The sequence below is a fragment of the Aotus nancymaae genome, unplaced genomic scaffold, assembly GCF_030222135.1.
Source record: "Aotus nancymaae isolate 86718 unplaced genomic scaffold, 86718_ANA_hifiasm-v0.15.2.pri h1tg000002l, whole genome shotgun sequence".
Lineage (NCBI taxonomy): Eukaryota > Metazoa > Chordata > Mammalia > Primates > Aotidae > Aotus > Aotus nancymaae.
The window spans coordinates 43,996,787-44,015,742 of record NW_026988413.1 but is presented as its reverse complement, the minus strand read 5'-3'; the positions used below and the strand labels follow the sequence as shown (position 1 = coordinate 44,015,742).

The following is an 18,956-nucleotide window of genomic DNA, read 5'->3' as shown; positions in this document are numbered from 1 at the left end:
AAAGAACACGTTCTAACTCAATGCAAATAAACAAAAATCTTGAAAAAAGGTTAGACGAAATGCTAACTAGAATAACCAGCTTAGAGAAGAACATAAATGGCTTGATGGAGTTGAAAAACACAACATGAGAACTATGTGAAGCAAATACAAGTTTTAATAGCTGAATTGATCAAGTAGTAGAGAGGATATCAGAGATTGAAGATCAACTCAATGAAATAAAAAGAGAAGGCAATACAAGAGGAAAAAAAAGTGAAAAGAAATGAAAAAACCCTCCAAGAAATATGGGATTATGTGAAAAAACCTAATCTACGCTTGACTGGTATACCTGAATATGACATGGTGAATGAATCCAGGCTGGAAAACACACTCCAGGATATTATCCAGGAGAACTTCCCAAGCCTAGCAAGTTAGTCCAAATTTCAAATTCAAGAAATACAGAGAACTCCGCAAAGATATTCCTCAAGAAGAGCAACCCCAAGGCACATAATCGTCAGATTCACCAGGGTCAAAATGAAGGGAAAAATGCTAAGGGCAGCCAGAGAGAAAGGTCAGGTCACCCACAGAGGGAAGCCAATCAGACTCACAGCAGATCTCTCAGCAGAAACCCTACAAGCCAGAAGAGAGTGGGGGCCAATATTCAACATCCTTAAAGAAAAGAACTTTAAACCCAGAATCTCATATCCAGCCAAACTAAGCTTCATAAGTGAAGGAGAAATAAAATGCTTTACAGACAAGCAATTATTGAGAGATTTTGTCACCACCAGACCTGCCCTACAAGAGCTCCTGAAAGAAACACTAAGCATGGAAAGGAACAAGTACCAGTCACTGCAAAAGCAAACCAGTTGGCAAAAACCAAAAATGCGATGAAGAAAATGAGTCAACTAATGAGAAAGAAAATCAGCCAGTAACAAAATGGCAGGATCAAATTCACACGTAACAGTATTAACATTGAATGCAAATGGCCTAAACGCCCCAATCAAAAGACACAGACTGGCAAACTGGATAAAAAGTCAGAATCCATCAGTGTGCTGTATTCAAGAAACCCATCTCACATACAAAGACAAACATAGACTCAAAATAAAGGGATGGAAGAAGATTTACCAAGCAAATGGAGAACAAAAAAAAGCAGGGATTGCAACCCTAGTCTCTGATAAAATGGACTTCAAACCAACAAAGATCAAAAGAGACAAAGAAGGACATTACATAATGGTAAAAAGATCAATCCAACAGGAAGAGCTAACTATCCTGAATATATACGCCCCCAACACAGGAGCACCCAGATACATAAAGCAAGTTCTTAATGACCTAAAATGAGATTTAGACTCCCACACAATAATAGTGGGAGACTTCAATACTCCACTCTCAATATTAGACAGATCAATGAGACAGAAAATTAACAAGGATATCCAGGACTTGAATGCAGAGCTCGACCAAGCGGATCTAATAGACATATACAGAACTCTCCACCCCAAATCCACAGAATATACATTTTTCTCAGCACCACATTGCACTTACTCTAAAATTGACCACATCATTGGAAACACATCACTCCTCAGCAAATGCAAAAGAACAGAAATCATAACAAACAGTCTATCAGACCACAGCTCAATCAGACTAGAACTCAGGATCAAGCACACTCAAACCCTCACAGCCACTTGGAAACTGAACAACTTGCTTCTGAATGCTAACTGGATAAACAATGAAATGAAGGTAGAAATAAAGATGTTCTTCGAAACCAACCAGAATGAAGACACAACTTACCAGAATCTCTGGGACACCTTTAAAGCAGTATTGAGAGGGAAATTTATATCAATAAATGCCCGCCAGAGAAGAGAGGAAAGATCTAAAATTGACACCCTGTCATCAAAATTGAAAGAAATAGAGGAGCAAGATCAAAAAAACTCAAAAGCTAGCAGAAGACAAGAGATAACTAAGATCAGAGTAGAACTGAAGGAGATAGAGACACAAAAAACTCTTCAAAAAATCAATAAATCCAGGAGCTGGGTTTTTGAAAAGATCAACAAAATAGACCGCTAGCCAGATTAATAAAAAAGAAAAGGGAGAAGAATCAAATAGATGCAATAAAAAACGATAAAGGGGATATCACCACTGATCTCACAGAAATACAAACCACCATCAGAGATTACTACAAACAGCTCTACTCACATAAACCAGTAAACCAGGAAGAAATGGATAAATTCCTAGACACTTGTACTATACCAAAACTAAACCAGGAGGAAGCTGAAACCCTGAATAGACCAATAACAAGGGCTGAAGTAGAGGCAGCAATCAATAGCCTACCAACCAAAAAAAGTCCAGGTCCAGACGGGTTCACAGCCGAATTCTACCAGACGTACAAAGAGGAGCTGGTTCCATTCCTTCTGAAACTGTATCAAACAATACAAAAGGAGAGAATCCTCCCTAACTCATTTTATGAGACCAACATCACCTGATACCAAAACCAGGCAGAGACTCAACTAAAAAAGAATACTTCAGGCCAATATCCATGATGAACATCAATACAAAAATCTTCAATAAAATACTGGCAAACAGATTGCAACAGCACATCCAGAAGCTTATCCATCACGACCAAGTAGGCTTCATCCCAGGGATGCAAGACTGGTTCAACATACGCAAATCCATAAATGTAATCCATCACGTAAACGGAACCAAAGACAAAAACCACATGATTATCTCAATAGAGGCAGAGAAGGCCTTAGATAAAATTCAACAGTCCTTCATGCTAAAAACTCTCAATAAACTAGGTATTGATGGAGCGTATCATAAAATGGTAAAAGCCGTATTTGACAAACCTACAGCCAATATCATACTGAACGGGCAAAAGCTGGAAGAATTCCCTTTGAAATCTGGCACTAGACAAGGATGCCCTCTCTCACCACTCCTATTCAACATAGTATTGGAAGTTCTAGCCAGAGCAATCAGGCAAGAAAAAGAAATAAAGGATATTTGATTAGGAAAGGAGGAAGTCAAACTGTCTCTATTTGCAGATGACATGATCATATATCTAGAAGACCCCATCGTCTAAGCCCAAAATCTTCTCAAACTAATAAGCAACTTCAGCAAAGTCTCAGGATACAAAATCAAAGTGCAAAAATCACAAATATTCCTATATACCAATAACAGACAAACAGAGAGCCAAATCAAGAGCCAACTCCCATTTACAATTACTACAAAGAGAATAAAATGCCTAGGAATACAACTAACAAAGGATGTAAAGGACTTCTTCGAGGAGAACTACAAACCACTGCTCAACGAAATAAGAGAGGAAACAAACGGAGAAGCATTCCATGCTCATGGTAGGAAGAATCAATATGTGAAAATGCCTATACTGCCCAAAGTAATCTATAGCTTCAATGCTATCCCCATCAAGCTACCAATGACCTTCTTCACAGAACTGGAAAAAACCACTTTAAACTTCATATGGAATCACAAAAGACCCCACATAGCCAAGACAATCCTAAGCAAAAAGAACAAAGCCAGAGGCATCACACTGCCAGACTTCAAACTATACTACAAGGCTACAGTAATCAAAACAGCATGGTACTGGTACCAAAACAGAGACATAGACCAATGGAACAGAACAGAGACCCCATAAGAAACACCACACATCTACAACCATCTGATCTTTGAGAAACCCAGCAAAAACAAGCAATGGGGAAAGGACTCCATGTTTAATAAATGGTGTTGGGAAAACTGGCTAGCAATGTGCAGAAAGTAGAAACTGGACCCCTACCTGTCACCTTACACTAAAATTAACTCCAGATGGATCAAAGATTTAAACATAAAACCTAGCACCATAAAAAGACTAGAAGAAAACGTAGGCAAAACTATCCAGGACATAGGCCTAGGCAAGGACTTCATGACTAAAACACCAAGAGCAATGGCAATAAAAGCCAGGATAGACAAATGTGATCTAATTAAACTCCAGAGCTTCTGTACAGCAAAAGAAACCATCATTAGAGTGAATCAGCAACCAACAGAATGGGAAAAAATTTTTGCAATCTACCTATCTGACAAAGGGCTGATATCCAGAATCTACAAAGAACTAAAACAGATATACAAGAAAAAAACAACCCCATTCAAAAGTGAGTGGATACGAACAGATGCTTTTCAAAAGAGGATATATATGAGGCCAAGAAACATATGAAAAATGCTCATCATCACTGGTCACTAGAGAAATGCAAATCAAAACCACACTGAGATATCATCTCATGCCAGTTAGAATGGCAATCATTAAAAAATATGGAGACAACAGATGCTGGAGAGGATGTAGAGAAATAGGAACACTCTTACACAGTTGGTGGGAGTGTAAATTAGTTCAACCATGGTGGAAGACAGTGTGGCGATTTCTCAAGGATCTAGAAATAGAAATTCCATTTGACCCAGCAATCCATTACTGGGTATATACCCAAAGAACTATAAATCGTTCTACTATAAAGACACACTACTATAAATGCACACGTATGTTCATTGCAGCCCTGTGTACAATAGCAAAGTTCTGGAACCAACCCAAATGCCCATCAATGATAGACTGGACAAAGAAAATGTGGTACATATACACCATGGAATACTACACAGCCATAAAAAATGATGAGTTCGTGTCCTTTGTAGGGACTTGGATGAATCTGGAAACCATCATTCTCAGCAAACTGACCCAAGAACAGAAATCCAAGCACCATATGTTCTCACTCATAGGTGGGTGTTGAACAACAAGAACACGTGGACTCAGGGAGAGGAGCATCACACAGAGGGGACAGTTGGGGGGAGTAGAGGAGAGACAACAGGGGGTGGGGAGGGCCGGGAGGGATAACATGTGGAGAAATGCCACATATAGTAGGTACCTAAAGTAAATTAAATTAAAAATAAAAAAATTAAAAAAGAAAGATAAATAGTGTCTAGTTCTTATAAAATGTTCCCTCTCCTTCATCAGTTCTTTTTATTTATGAAAAGGTCAGCCTGTAAGATGAAAAACACAATCTGAGTCCACTTATGCACTATATTAGCAGTGTTGCAGGTGTACATTTGTGTCCTCCCAGCATTGGGACATAAAAATAGAAAGAAGAGGTGAATAACAGACAAGGATAATAAGTACTTTATTGTTACCATACATCTACTTTTTCTCCTCTCTTCCACACCGTTCATTATTTGTTTTAACCTGTTTGTGTCTAAAGTATATCTTTCATAGACAGTTGGATCTTTTATAGACAGTTGGATCATTTTTGATACATTCTGCCAGTCTTCACCTTTTAATTGTAGTGCTTAATTCATTTGTGTTTAATGTAATTTAATAAGATCACATTTACTTCTACCATTTTGCTATTTGTTTTCAATATGTTTTAGGTCTTTTCATCATTCTCCTCTATTGTTGCCTTTTTTTGTGTTGAATAGGTATTTTCTAGTGTGTGATTTTAGTTCCCTTGTTTCTTGTACCATGGATTTTGAACTCTTTTTCTTAGTGGTTGCCCTGGGGATTGGAATTAACATTTTAATTGAAAATAATCTGGTTCAGATTCATAACTTAATTTCAATAATATGCAAAAACTTTGCTTCAGTGTAATTTGTTTCTTCCTTATTCCTTTGTGCTATTGTCATACAAATTATACCTTTATATATTATCAGCTCATGAACATTTTTTCTAATTACTGCTTTGTACAATTATCTTTCATATCAGATATGAGAAGAAAGGGTTATAAAATGCAATTATAATTTCTGGTGAGAAGTCAAATGGTAATCTTATTAAGGATCACCTGCCTGTATGTAAGGAGTTGACTTTTTTCTTGCATCTTTTAAGACATTTTCTTTGTCTTTGCCTGTTGACAGTTTATGTCTTGGTAAGGATGCCTTATCTCTTGGTAAGAATCAATGAATTTGGAGATTGTTCAATTGAGATTTTCCAGTCTTTGGAATAGAAGAAAAAAAGAACAACAACAAAATAAATAAACAACTACAGAGATCATCAATCTGATTCCTCCCCTGCCCCACCAGGATTTGTGTTGCTGCTTGTATGTTTAGTGATTTTCTTGTATTAATTCTCTTGATTTGTTCTACTTGAAGTTTATTGGGTTTTTTAGATGTTAAAGATTATGTGTTTCATCAAATTTGAAAAGTTTTCAGACACTATTTCTTTAAATGTTATTTCTGCCCTCTCTCTTTTTCACTCTCTCTCTTTCTCTGTCTGTCTCTCTCTTTCTTCACTCACCTTTTGGAAATCCTATTATACATAAGTTGGTAAACTTGATCTCAGTAACTCTGTTTATTTTTTTGTTTGTTTTTTCTTCTAAGACTTGAAAATCTCATTTGACCAGTCTTCCAATTCGTTGAGTCTTACTTCCAGCTTAAATCTTTTGAGCCCTTCTAGTCAATTTTTTATTTCATTTATTGTTATTTTCAAATCCAAAATTTCTATTTTTGTTTTTTTAATAATTTCTGGGTACTCTGGGCCAGTCTTCCTATGAGATATCTCTGCTCTGTCTTTGGAGCAACATTTTTAAAAAATAAAATAAAATACTTAATGATTTATATCTTTTTATTGGTGTTGTTTCATAAGATATTTTCATAATTTCCTTTTATTCTTTAGACATGGTTTTCTTTAGTTCTTTTGAACATATTTATATTAGCTAACTTAAAGTCTGTGTCTACTGTGTCCAACATCTGGACTTTCTCAGGGGTGATTTCTGTTTCTGCTTTCTTCCCCTGTGTGTATGGACGAAAGTTTCTTATTTCTTTGCATGTCTTGTAATTTTTTGTTGAAAACTCAACATTTAAGTAATATAATGTGATGACTCTGGAAATCGAATTCTTCCTCCACCCCACCAGGGTTTTTGTTACTTTTGTGTGTTTAGTGACTTTCTTGGACTAATTCCCCAAAGTATGTATTATTGCTAATGTGTGGCCACTGAAATCTCTTCACAGTTAGCTTAGTGTTCAGCTAATGGTCAGAGATTTCCTTAAATGCTTTAAACCATTATATCTTCTGCCCTTTGCCAAGGGGCTCTGTATGTGAGTTGGAGCACACCTTCAACATTTCATCAGTTTACAGTTCTGCTTTAGCCTTCACTTCATGCCTGTATAGTGTCTCAGGGTCAACTGGAGGTGACAGATTAGAATCTTCACAGGTTTTTCCAGGGCATACATAGATGGGCACATATATATGGCCTTCTAGATTCCCCAGGAAAATGTCAACTTGTCAAAGTCCTCTATAGACACCTCATTACCCAAACACTCCTTTTAATTTTTTTGGCCTATTGTTTGCTGCAATTAGTATTGCCTTGGGCAGCTGTGATGTTACAAAATTGTTTCTGATTGTTTCTGGCAAATGCCCTAGTGGGGAGAATTTTTTCAATGGGTGGACTGAATCATGTCAGAAAGACAAACTATGAATGGGCCTTTTCCCATTACCTGCCATACAGGCTGAATAGTAACAGTTCTTTCAGAATGGCCCCTTCCAGTGGCTGTGATGCTGCTCTTGTCAAGGCTGTTGTGGAGCTAAGTGGGGCAAATTACAACATCACAAAGCTCACCATTCTTCCCACAGTTGACCCATGTTTCCTAAATAAATGTTCCTTGGATTGTTGCTTGCCTCCTGTTAATTCCAGAGTCCTTAAAAAGTTGATTTTGACCATTTTCACCAGTGCTACTGTTGCTTTAATAGAGGAGCAGATTTTCAGAGGTCCATGCCCCACTGTTCCAAAACTGCTTCTCTCAAAGCTGTTTCTTTAATTTAATCCTGTTTGGCCAAATCACATTTATAAATTTAGCAAAAACTGATTACATACCGTATTAAATCAGGAAAAAAAATAAGATCAGAGAGCACTATGTAGGGAAACATTTATTCCTAAAGAGGAAAGAATATTTGAAAAGGAAAAGTGCTTGAAATAATAATTTTAAGTAAAACTTCATTTCAGCCCAAAAGATATTATTTATTTATTTATAATTATTACGTGCTTTTAAGTACCATTTTCAATGTGAAATAATAGAATACCAGTGGTCCTTGATTTACAGTGGGATTATATCTCAATAAAGCCATTGTACATTTAAAATATCATGTCAAAAAAATGTTTAATATACCTAACCTACCTTAGGCATGCTTTGAACACTTACATTAGCCTACAGGTGGGCAAAACTGTCTAACACAACCATACTTTATAATAAAATTTTGAATATCTCATGCAATGTATTGAATATTACACTGAAAATAAAAAGCAAATGGTTGTATGAGTACTCAAAGTCAGACCATCTATAAATTGGGGATTGTCTATAAATATAAAAAATGTAAGTTTATGTGAAACTTGTAATTTGAAGAAAAACTATGTCATTAATAAAAAATGTTTATAAAGAAAGGCATTAAAATAATAATTTAGACTGTTATGCATTTAATTTCCCAGAAATTAAAGCAAGTTGACATTAGGGATTAATTTAAAAATTAAAGCAATAATTCAGCAATTTGAGGAATCATCTTGGCTGATCAGGAATTGAAGGACTTCAAAGTCTGACAAGCAGATCATATAAGGTGCCATCTCTACTTCAAAGCTTTAAAGATTTTCTTGGCCCTTTACCAACCAGCAACTGTGGCTAGAAGGGTGAAGCCTTCAGTCTCTTCTTACCTCAGACAATAGGCTGAATCAAGCTAATTTTGAATTAGCCGGCAAACCACTTAGGTACTTGTATTAGTCAGGGTTCTCCAGAGAAACAGGACCAATAGTATATATAAATATATAAGAGGATACTTATGGGAATTGGTCTGCACAATTATGGAGGCTGAAAAGTGCCACAATATGCTATCTGCAAATTGGAGATCCAAGAAAGCCAGTGGTAAATTCAGTCTGAGTCCAGAGGTCCGAGAACCAGGAACCTGAGTGTCTAGGAACAGGAGAAGAAGAATTTCCCAGCTCAACTATCTGGGCCCCCATGGCTTGGATGATACCTACCCTCATTGGTATGGGCTATCTTCTTTACTCAGTCTGCTGATTCAAATGCTAATCTCTTCCAGAAACATCCTCACAGACATACCTAGATATACTGTTTTTAACAACTATCTGGGCATCCTTTAACCAGGTCAAGCTGATATATTAAGTAAACCATCATAGTATTGGAGAGGACAACCAGCCCCTTCTTGAGCCTGTTACCAGCTCCATCTGTACCTGGCCCCACTTTCAGAGCCTGGATATCTGCCTTGGAACCCTCGGTAGTCCTGGCTAAGACTAGGCCACTCCTAGGGGAACCTCCCGTGAAACCAGAAGACATCAGCGACCATCAGATCACAGCATGGTACCAAATGAAGACTGTTAACCCCACCAGCCCTTTTCCTAGCACTGACTTTGCCTTCACTCAGTCCCTTTCCAGCTCTTAGATGTCAGTCGTAGAACCCTTGGGCAAACCTCGCTCAATTTTGGCCCACTGTGGTAGAACTGTCCTGGATCCAGAAGGTATTAGAGATGGTAGCAATTAGGTATGTGGCCAGGGTAGCCTCCTAACACTCCTATCTGCTTCAAGACAGCTGCTTGTTAGCCCTCATTCCTTCACTTTCAATATCTGTATTCCTGGCTGGGAAGCCCCAGAAAAGTTCAGAGCAGCCTTCATTCATACAGGCATGTTCTCAGTGGGGCAACAGAGCCTGGGATCATGGGGACCTTCCTAGTACACCTAGTACTAAGTGTACCTAGCAGATACATCAGTACCTCCTGAGCCAGCTACTGTATCTTGGTCCATTCCAAGCCTTGGGTATCAGGCCTGAAAGCCCTGGGTAGACCTGTCAGGGTTGGATGCTCTTGGGAGAACATTTTGGAGTCATGAAGTCCTGACCTAGCTAAACCTGGAAACAAGTTCTAAGGGCTGTCAGTCAATTCCACCCACATCCCTCCCAGCAAGCCACTAGCTGGGGTCAAAAGCCTTACTGAACCGATCCTCTTAGATCCCAGAAGCCACTGAGGCTTACCTGAACAGAGTCTCTGAGACTGGCAGAGTCTCCAAACTCATTTACCCCATGAGCCAACCACTGGCATCTCATCTCCTAACTCAGACTCTAGATGCCAGGTTCTTGGGCCCCAGAGAGGCTGAGAACAGGATTAGGTTCTTCTGAGTACATTGAGTGTGAATCTTAATGGCAAGACATTTTGATCCTAGATAGCCTGCTGGTGAGGGAAACCTCCCAACCCACCCATACCCCTTGAATCAGATATTATTTCTAACAGCACCCAGGCACAATCTAGGATCTGGATCTTTATCCTGGAAGTTCTAGGCAGATGTTAACTATGGCTCAGCCACTCTGGGAGAACCTCTCTGGATCCAGAGGCACTGTACTTTACCCCAACATGGCCTTGGGGGTAGGGGGAGCTTTCTAACCCTCTGCTTGACACCCCCACACTCCCAACACACACACACACACACACACACACACACACACACACACACCCCTACCACACTGCCTGCAAGAGGCTCCCAGCTCCACTTTCACCTGAACTTTTCCACAGCCTGAGCCTCAGGTCTGGCACTCCTGGAAAGCTCTGTCAGGGCTGCTCCTGGGAGAAACTTTGTGGGCCCAAAAGGCACTGTGAACTACCCTAACAAGTAGTTTTCATCAAACTTATCAGTAATAGGCAGTAAGACAAATGAGCATATTAACCACAAGGTTAATAAATGTATCTCCTACGTAGTTTAAAAAAAGAAGTCGAACATTTTTATAGAAATGTTTGTTTTATTTCTTTATTTCACTTTCTCAAGGGGAAAAAAAAACACTAAAAACTTTTTTGAGGGGACCAGGTAGGTGTCTAAATAATCTAGATAAACCTACATAATGTGTCACTATGCATAATCAGTCTATCAATGGTCTATCAATGGTACTTATACTGACCGTGCATAGTCAGTCTATCCATGGTACTTATACAGATATATCCAAAACAGCCACCTTTATTTTATGAACTAAAGTTGTGATAAAGGCTCTGTAGAATGTATTATACACATATACTTTTTTGCTATGTAAAAGTTACATAATTACATTTGTCCTTTTCTGTATAAATTAATCAAGAAGTTAGTCATTGTGTTTGCAGGTTATCACAGCCCTTGCATGTAATTAGACCTGTTAACTGTGGGTTCCAGGTCATTGTTGAGTGATACACTGGCTAAATGCCTGTGATCTTAGGTCATAGCAGGTCATATTTCTGTTAGGCAGTTGCTTCTTACTCTTCTCCATGATGAGTTGGAAAAGTAAAAGAAACAATTAATTTAATAGTTTAAAGCAGTGATCCCCAACCTTTTGGGCACCAGGGACAAGTTTCAGAATGTAAGTATTTTACCTCAGATCATCAGGCATTAGATTTTCATAAGGAGTGCACAACCTAGATCCCTCTCATGCACAGTTTACAACAGGGTTTGTATTCCTATGAGAATCTAATGCCACCACTGACCTGAGGCAGAGCGCAGGTGGTAATGCTCACTTGCCCATTTCTCACCGCTTTCTGTGCAGCCTGGTTCCTAACAGGCCATGGACCGATACTCCTGGTTTAAAGGACAGAACCTGATTCTTCTATGGAGCGTAGCCAAGCAATAGATAGTAGAACAAACTTTGACATCCCTTTACAGAACTAATGTGACTGTGTATACTTACATACTTTATAATGTCACTCTTTAATAGCTAAAATGTTTGTGTTAGTGTTTAGTACTTGCTTATACCTCTAATTAGTGTTTTTATTATGTGAATGCTATCAACCCAGATGTGTTCTTAGATGATTTGTGAATAATCCTAATTGCTCAAATTTCTTCCTAGATCTGTTCTTTTGAACCACATGGCCAGAGAACATGCTTTCAACATTGGATTGCCTGACAACATTGTAAACTGCAATGAATTTTTGTGTACATTACAGAAAAAGCTTGACAAGTAGGTACTGATTTATGAAACACTACCTAAAGCTATTTTAATCTTGGACTCTGTTGTTAATTTTTTAAAATTTAATAGTCAGAGTAATTAAAGAAGTGGGAATTTCCCATTTTTGAGGAGTTCACATTTTGTACGACAGTCCTTATTTTGTCTAAATCATATTGCCCTTTTGTGTTTTTTAAATTTTTCAAATATACTATGTCATGTACACCAAACAATATACATATCATACAGCATATGCCATATAGGATATGAAGAATATACTCACTATCTAGTCTATGAAATAGAACATTGTTAATTCCTTGGAATCTCCCTGTGTGCCTTTCCTTGTTAGATTTCCCCAGGAACCACTATTCTTAATTTTGGAATTGCAATTCCTTTACTTTTCACTGTAACTTGTCTATATATTTAATAAGGTAAATATACTGTCAAATGATGGTAGAGTATTTAATTTTGTGTGAAACATAGCATACTGTTTGTATTCTTCTGCCTTTTGGTTTTCATTCACATTTGTATATAATATAATACTCTATTTCCTCAAGATCATATTCTAGCAACCTTGGCAACCATATCTAGAGCTTAGCCTGTTGAAAAAGAAAGAAAATTCTTTAGGTCAACAAAATGACTTTCAAAAATATATCCCCTTTTCTTTCTAGGTAAGGGCCCCAGATTTCTTCTCTGAGAACCCCATTTTTTTTTAAGTAAAATACTAACAAATGTGATGCCTCAACCCACAACATTTAGAGCAACAACATTAAAAGAAAAGACATAGCAAGTGATACAGATTAATTATAAAAAATTCTTAAATTCTGATATCAACACTATGTTAAATTGAGTCCCTTCACCCTTTTGTTAAATGACTATTTATAAAATAAGACTAGATGTGTCTTCTAGCAAGATTAGCAATAATGAATATCTATAATCCGCTTATCATTCATAAATTTTCTACTATAAAAGAATATACTACAAAAGGGTATTCTTATACCCTGGAATATCCTTTGGCATATGAAATTGATGAAAAGGTATTTAGTAGCGATAAGAACAAATTCAAAATTGAAACAATAACAGATTGCAACCATTTGAGAATTTCCCATGTAAAAGACACTAGACTCCATGTGGCTCCACAAAGTAGAACTCTACTTTTTGCTGAGTAGCAGTTTTAATACATGTCGTATCAATTGTCAGGCTTAGTATGAGGAAGACATTTTGTTAATAATCTGCTCAAAACTAGTAACCACTGCTTCGTTAGGTAATGAATGCCCAGTCAGTGGAAATATTCAAGCAGAAGGTATATGAGGATTATATGGTGGTAACAGCTACTATTTATCTTATTCACATACATGAATCAATACCTAGCACAGTTCATCATGCATAGTAAGTGCTCAATAAATAAATATATATATATATATATGAAATTTTCATTTAAAAATCTCTAAAATGTTGGTATTATCTTCAGTTTAGAAATCAGAAAATGGCAACAGAGAAGGCAAGTAACTTTACCAAGTCCCACATCTAGCTGGCACTGGAGCAAGGAATTAAACCCTGCAAATCAGCTCACAAGATATCCCTAACCATGTATGAATTATTATATACAATGGGTGCAATAAGTGCGAGTCATTATAATTATTTGAAGAACATACCTACATACTTATTTTAGAATAGGTAATTCAGTTAGTGAAGAACCAAAACAATTTTTGGATATTACCTATCTTTGTCACAGTCGTAACTAAATAGCCAGGTTGGCCAACTTAGCTAACTACAAAATACACCATAGTATGCACTCTACAAAGCCAAATGAGTAAAGTGAGGGGGGATTCTGACAAGGATGGTATATCCCATTTAAAGATTCTGTGTGACCTAAACTGAATAAATACGAAACTCAATAATAATAAAGGATTATTGCAGCAACTATACAAGAGATTTGTTTATCAGTGTTTGTGTATTTCTTTTAGTTTGCAGTGCTTGTACTGTGAGAAGACCTTCAGGGACAAAAATACACTTAAAGATCACATGAGGAAAAAACAGCATCGTAAGATTAATCCTAAAAACAGAGAATATGATCGATTTTATGTCATCAATTATTTGGTAAGGCTTTCATTTCACAATTTAAAACTTGATTGCAGTACTGCAAACAGAATCTTTCTAAGGACCAACTAATATTTGAATAAGCAATTAATGCAAAGGTCAAAATGTAATTGAGGGATACATTCAAGTGGTGATTAGCTTTAAAATGGTTAGAGTACAAAACATTTCATTTGATTTGTCTTTTATTTGACAGTGTTTATGCAGTAAAAATGTCATATCTCTACAACTCATAGTCATCTTGACCCCCCCCCCAAAATACAGCATTTGAATACCCTCATTTATGCAATACCTTTTAACCTGGGGCCAGAGACTCCTTTTTTTTTTTTTTTTTTTTTTTTTCTGTTTTTCTTGATACAGAGTCTAGCTCTGTTGCCCAGGCTGAAGTGCAGTGGCACGATCTCGGCTTACTACAAACTCTGCCTCCTGGGATCAAGCAATTCTCCTGCCTCAGCCTCCCCAGTAGCTGGGATTACAGGTGAACACCACCACACCTAGCTAATTTTTATATTTTTAGTAGAAACAGTGTTTCGCCATGTTGGCCAGACTGGTCTCGAACTCCTGACCTCTGGTGACCCGCCCACCTTGGCCTCCCAAAGTGCTGGGATTATAGGTGTGAGCCACCGCACTTGGCCAGAGAGACTTCTATATGCTACTCAAAAAAAAAAAAACTGTTGAGTACTGGATATGGTAGGTGCTCTGCAAAATAATTCTTTAAAAACAATCTCTTTGCTCTTTCCCTTTCACCCCTACAAAAGTGTGTATCTTCATCATTCTCTGCAGTCAGCTTTCTTTTAAGGGAAGTTTCAAGAAACCCAAACCATTTTACTATGGAAGGAGATTTTTGTTTGTTTGGCTTGTAGGGTAGACTAACCAGGTTACCATGCCAAGGATTTTAAATGCATTGAAAGTTCTCCTTGCCCAGAAAACTCAATGCCATTTGCTGGACTCTGTAGATTTCAAGAAAAAGCATTCAGATGGAGACAGTGGGAGATGGAGGAGAGGCATTTGGAAATATAGGAGGGGATTTTTGATAGACCACAATGACTGGGGAGTCTTACTGGGCCTGCCTTCAATCTACTGATTTTTTAAAAATATATATGACAAAGAAGGGAAACTACTCATATAAAAGACACAGTTAAGTAACTCTCCAAAGGAATTAGAAGAAAAATGGAGAGTTCTGTTTTGAATGGGCATTTTTCTGAAGCAAGTGGAAATTTTTTTTTCCTCTCAATGTAAATGAATTAAAACCTAAACCCACTGGTCACAAAAGACTAATTGATTATAATCAGGCTTTTTATCTGTTGGATAGATACAAGCATATCCTGAATTATTTTGGAAATCTCTGCTTTAGGGTGGAATTTTGTCTGTTCTAACTAATCCTTGTAGTGGTTAAAATAAAATTCCCCTTGAGAAGCAAGTTTAACATGTGTTTGAAGATTGACTCTAAGAGGTTGCCATGGTTTTCTACAAATGTTTTACAACCTGCTAAAGGCAAATGTACCCTCTGAGCCCTTCAATCTTTTCTTGAAATCACTTGGTCGTTACTTCCTAGAGCAAATGCTGCTTCAGGACCCAGCCCAATCTAATAGGGAGTGGACTTCAGTGCTAGCTCTAAGAAATATTCAGCTACAGCAGCAAGCTATGGGAGCAATTCAATAGTTCTTCCTTCTGTGGCTCTTTTAAAACTAATATTCAAGAGCTTGAGACTAGTGGAACATTATATAACTGGAGGTTTTTACCTTTTAGAGGAGACTTCAAAGGATTTGCTCACTCTTATTCTGCCAGCACTTTTAGAAAGGTATGATCCTTCATTTCCTGGGCATCAAGTAGGGTAGCTGTCAAAACTGAAATCATCTGCCAAGGCCAGCCATCTCTAGAGGAGCATGCTAGATTGTACCATTCACACAGGGCACAGATTTGATGTGGTGTGGATCACAGATTAAGAGAAGTGTTTCAAGAGAAAATAAGGACTTTAATAACATATAAAATGAAAATTAAATTACAACTTTAGAGTCTTATCAATAGAAGTCCTCTTTTTTTTTTAAATAGCAACTATTTGAATACCTATCTGCAGGCACTATCCTAGGTGTTTATATTAAGTTATTGAATTTAAGTTACATTTCTATGACACAGGTATTATCATTAAGCCTCTTATAGATAAGGAGACTGGGGCACAGAGAAGTTGAGTAAGTTTTCGAAGGTCATAGAGCTAGGACAAGTTACTTATCCTCTGTATCAGTCTCTTTCATTTTTACTATTGAGACAATACTAGTACCTATATCTTATGCTTTGGGGTGGGTATTTTGGTCAGGTACTGATTATCAGTTCATAATGATCTATTCACCCACCCTTGCCTGTTCTGTTTTGTAATAAACTAAAAAGTGAGCTAAAGTCAAAGTAAAGCTGACTTTAATCAGCACTTTAAGGCTGTCCTCCATAATCTTAGTCTTCCTAGGCTGATTCCAATTCCTATTCCTATTCCCTATTTTTATTCCCTATTCCTATGTGGAATTTCCTGCTGAGGTAAATAATCAAAAACTGTAAGAATGTTTAACAAAAAACAAAACCTAAAATGTGTTATGATGCTTTAGCATTATTAAAATGATGTAAACACCTTTGAAAAGGAGTGAAGAAGCCTATTGGCTTCACTGAAGGTATATACATGCCCTAAACTAGAGAGGTGCTTACCAGAGCTACCAGCCTTAATAACATTCTAGGAATAGTTGAAGGAATATTGTTATAAATTAAAAGCATAATTATATATAGAATGACTGTGTAAAAAACTGTTCCAAATACTAACAGAGTATAGTTAGACAAAAATAAAGGCCAGTGTCTTCTCAGTGTCATTTTAGTATTATTTCAGACCTCATTAAAGAATAATATTTAATATGAAGAACATGAATATTAAATAATAAGAATAAATTCTAAAATTTTACTTAAGCAATGAATAATGACAATATATTATTTAAAAAAAAAGAAGAAAGATATTTTCTTGTTATCCCTCTGCGAGAAAAGGCTGACATGAGTGTGGGCGAAAGATAGAATTGTTATTAGTAGTCAGTGTTTATACATCTATTTTATTGACATCATATATTCTACCTACATTTGAGTCCCTTCCAGGTACCAGATGCTAAAAGAGAAAGAAAAAATACCGTAGATAGAAAGGCCGATTTGAGTCACTATTTTCAAAGAGTTCGGAAGTTGGTATGGACAACCACCGTGTAAGCATGGTAGTTTGAACCCTTTGTAATGGTATATAGAAAGTCAGCATTTGACCTCTCCTGTAGCAGATATGTGCAGTCGAGTCATTCACACACAGAGATCCTCACCTCCCCTTCAAACGCCATAGACTCTGCCAGCACAGCAGTGATGGGGGCATCCAGGATATCCGTGGCAGAATACACTCTAATAGGCAGCAGAAGTAGGAAAGCCAATGGACAGAGAGGCTGCTTTTGGCTTTCTGAGCTCAGCAAATTGACAAGTTCCACTTTCCTTCTTAGCTGAGATAATTTCTGTGCTTAATAATTTATATCAGTTTCTGAATAATAACAGACTTACAAAAACATTAAGTCTTTTGCATAGTCTGAATTGTCTACTTCAAATTCTTGCTTGGTTTTCTCACAAACAAAATAGTTCAGCAGGTAGTGAGGATGGGTCGGGGACAAGGTGCCAGTTAGTTTCACATTCAGAGAACACTGCCTTAGAGAGCAACAGACTGCTTAACATCATCGAGGCTTCAGCTACACATTCCTACGATGCTCATGTTTCAAACCCTGAGTTTTCCTAAAGGGAATTGGTTTCACCATGATTTTTATCATTCTTTGATTTAAATCTTTTTATTCTTAAAGTACACAAAGCCACTTATAAAAAAAAGTAGGCTTTTAACTGATTTTTCATAGTTTTTTATAGTTCTCTCTAGTGAAATTATTTACACTTCAAACACTTTTTCTGTTTTTGATGGAGTTTTATGTAAGCACATGTAAAGTGAGTATGTATTAAGCAGACGTGTGATGGGTAAAGGAGATCTTTTTTTTTCCATGTTTTTTTCCACCCTCTCATTGTTCATGTACCATCTGATGCAGGGATTTGAGGGGGTGTTTGAACATCTTTACTCATATGCCTTCCAAACTTTGTTTTTTTACATTCTTTGCTTTCCCGACATGACTCATTAGCAGGCACAGTGTCTTAATTAGAGAGTTATGTGCTTTTTTTTTTGGACTTGTTTTTATAATAAGTCATATCTTTAACTGTACCAAAGCAGAGCACTCTAGGAAACTAGGCCACTGTCACGTGCAAATTGCTTATTTCCTAATATACTAATAAACATGGGCATTCATTTTCCTCTCAAGTGGGATGAGTGGTTAATGCTGAATGGCCTAGATAAATCTCTACATATTGTACTGAACACTGAGGAATAATGCTTCAAGTTTAGAAGTTTAACAGTGGAAGATAATTTTTGTTACTTTTGGCTCAAAATATTCATTGATAAGCAACATTTGTCCTTATCATTCAGAATGATCAAATCACAGAAGGCCCATACTTCAATAATAGCTTGCAGCAATAAAAGCATGAGCTTAAGTCCAAGTACAGAAAAACCAAGTAAGGCATGAAAGATTTAATTCATTGCCAAACTTTCTAATAAGCATCCTGTCGGCAGTGTTGAGGCTGTTTTTGGTGTTCTGTAATGAGGTTCAGACACTTCATGATGACTCTGGGAAGTACATTATAGAGTACATTATAACCATCTCTAATGACATTATGATAGATCTCTGTGTATATAAATGTATGCATCATTTAGCTGATAAGACAATGACAGCTTCAAAACCTCTCATTAAGTTGATGAATAATGGATTTTCTTTCTCCCCCTGAATCATAGTGGCACTCATAGTTCTTTGTTTTTAGCTAAATGAATACCTTTATTTGGAGGAAAGAAGATTCATAATTGAGTGAATTTTGGTTGTTTTTTCCCAAAAGAAGG

At 37.0% G+C, this 18,956-nt stretch overlaps 1 protein-coding gene across 1 annotated transcript in view; it reads left to right on the top strand.

Moving 5' to 3' along the window:
• ZNF277 (zinc finger protein 277) overlaps positions 1-18,956 on the top strand; it is a 141,735-nt gene that overhangs the window by 109,170 nt on the left and 13,609 nt on the right. Inside the window, exons 6-7 of the mRNA XM_012457014.2 lie at positions 11,783-11,893; positions 13,846-13,978. Coding sequence (XP_012312437.2) covers positions 11,783-11,893; positions 13,846-13,978 — 244 coding nt within the window. The remainder of the gene's footprint in view (positions 1-11,782; positions 11,894-13,845; positions 13,979-18,956) is intronic.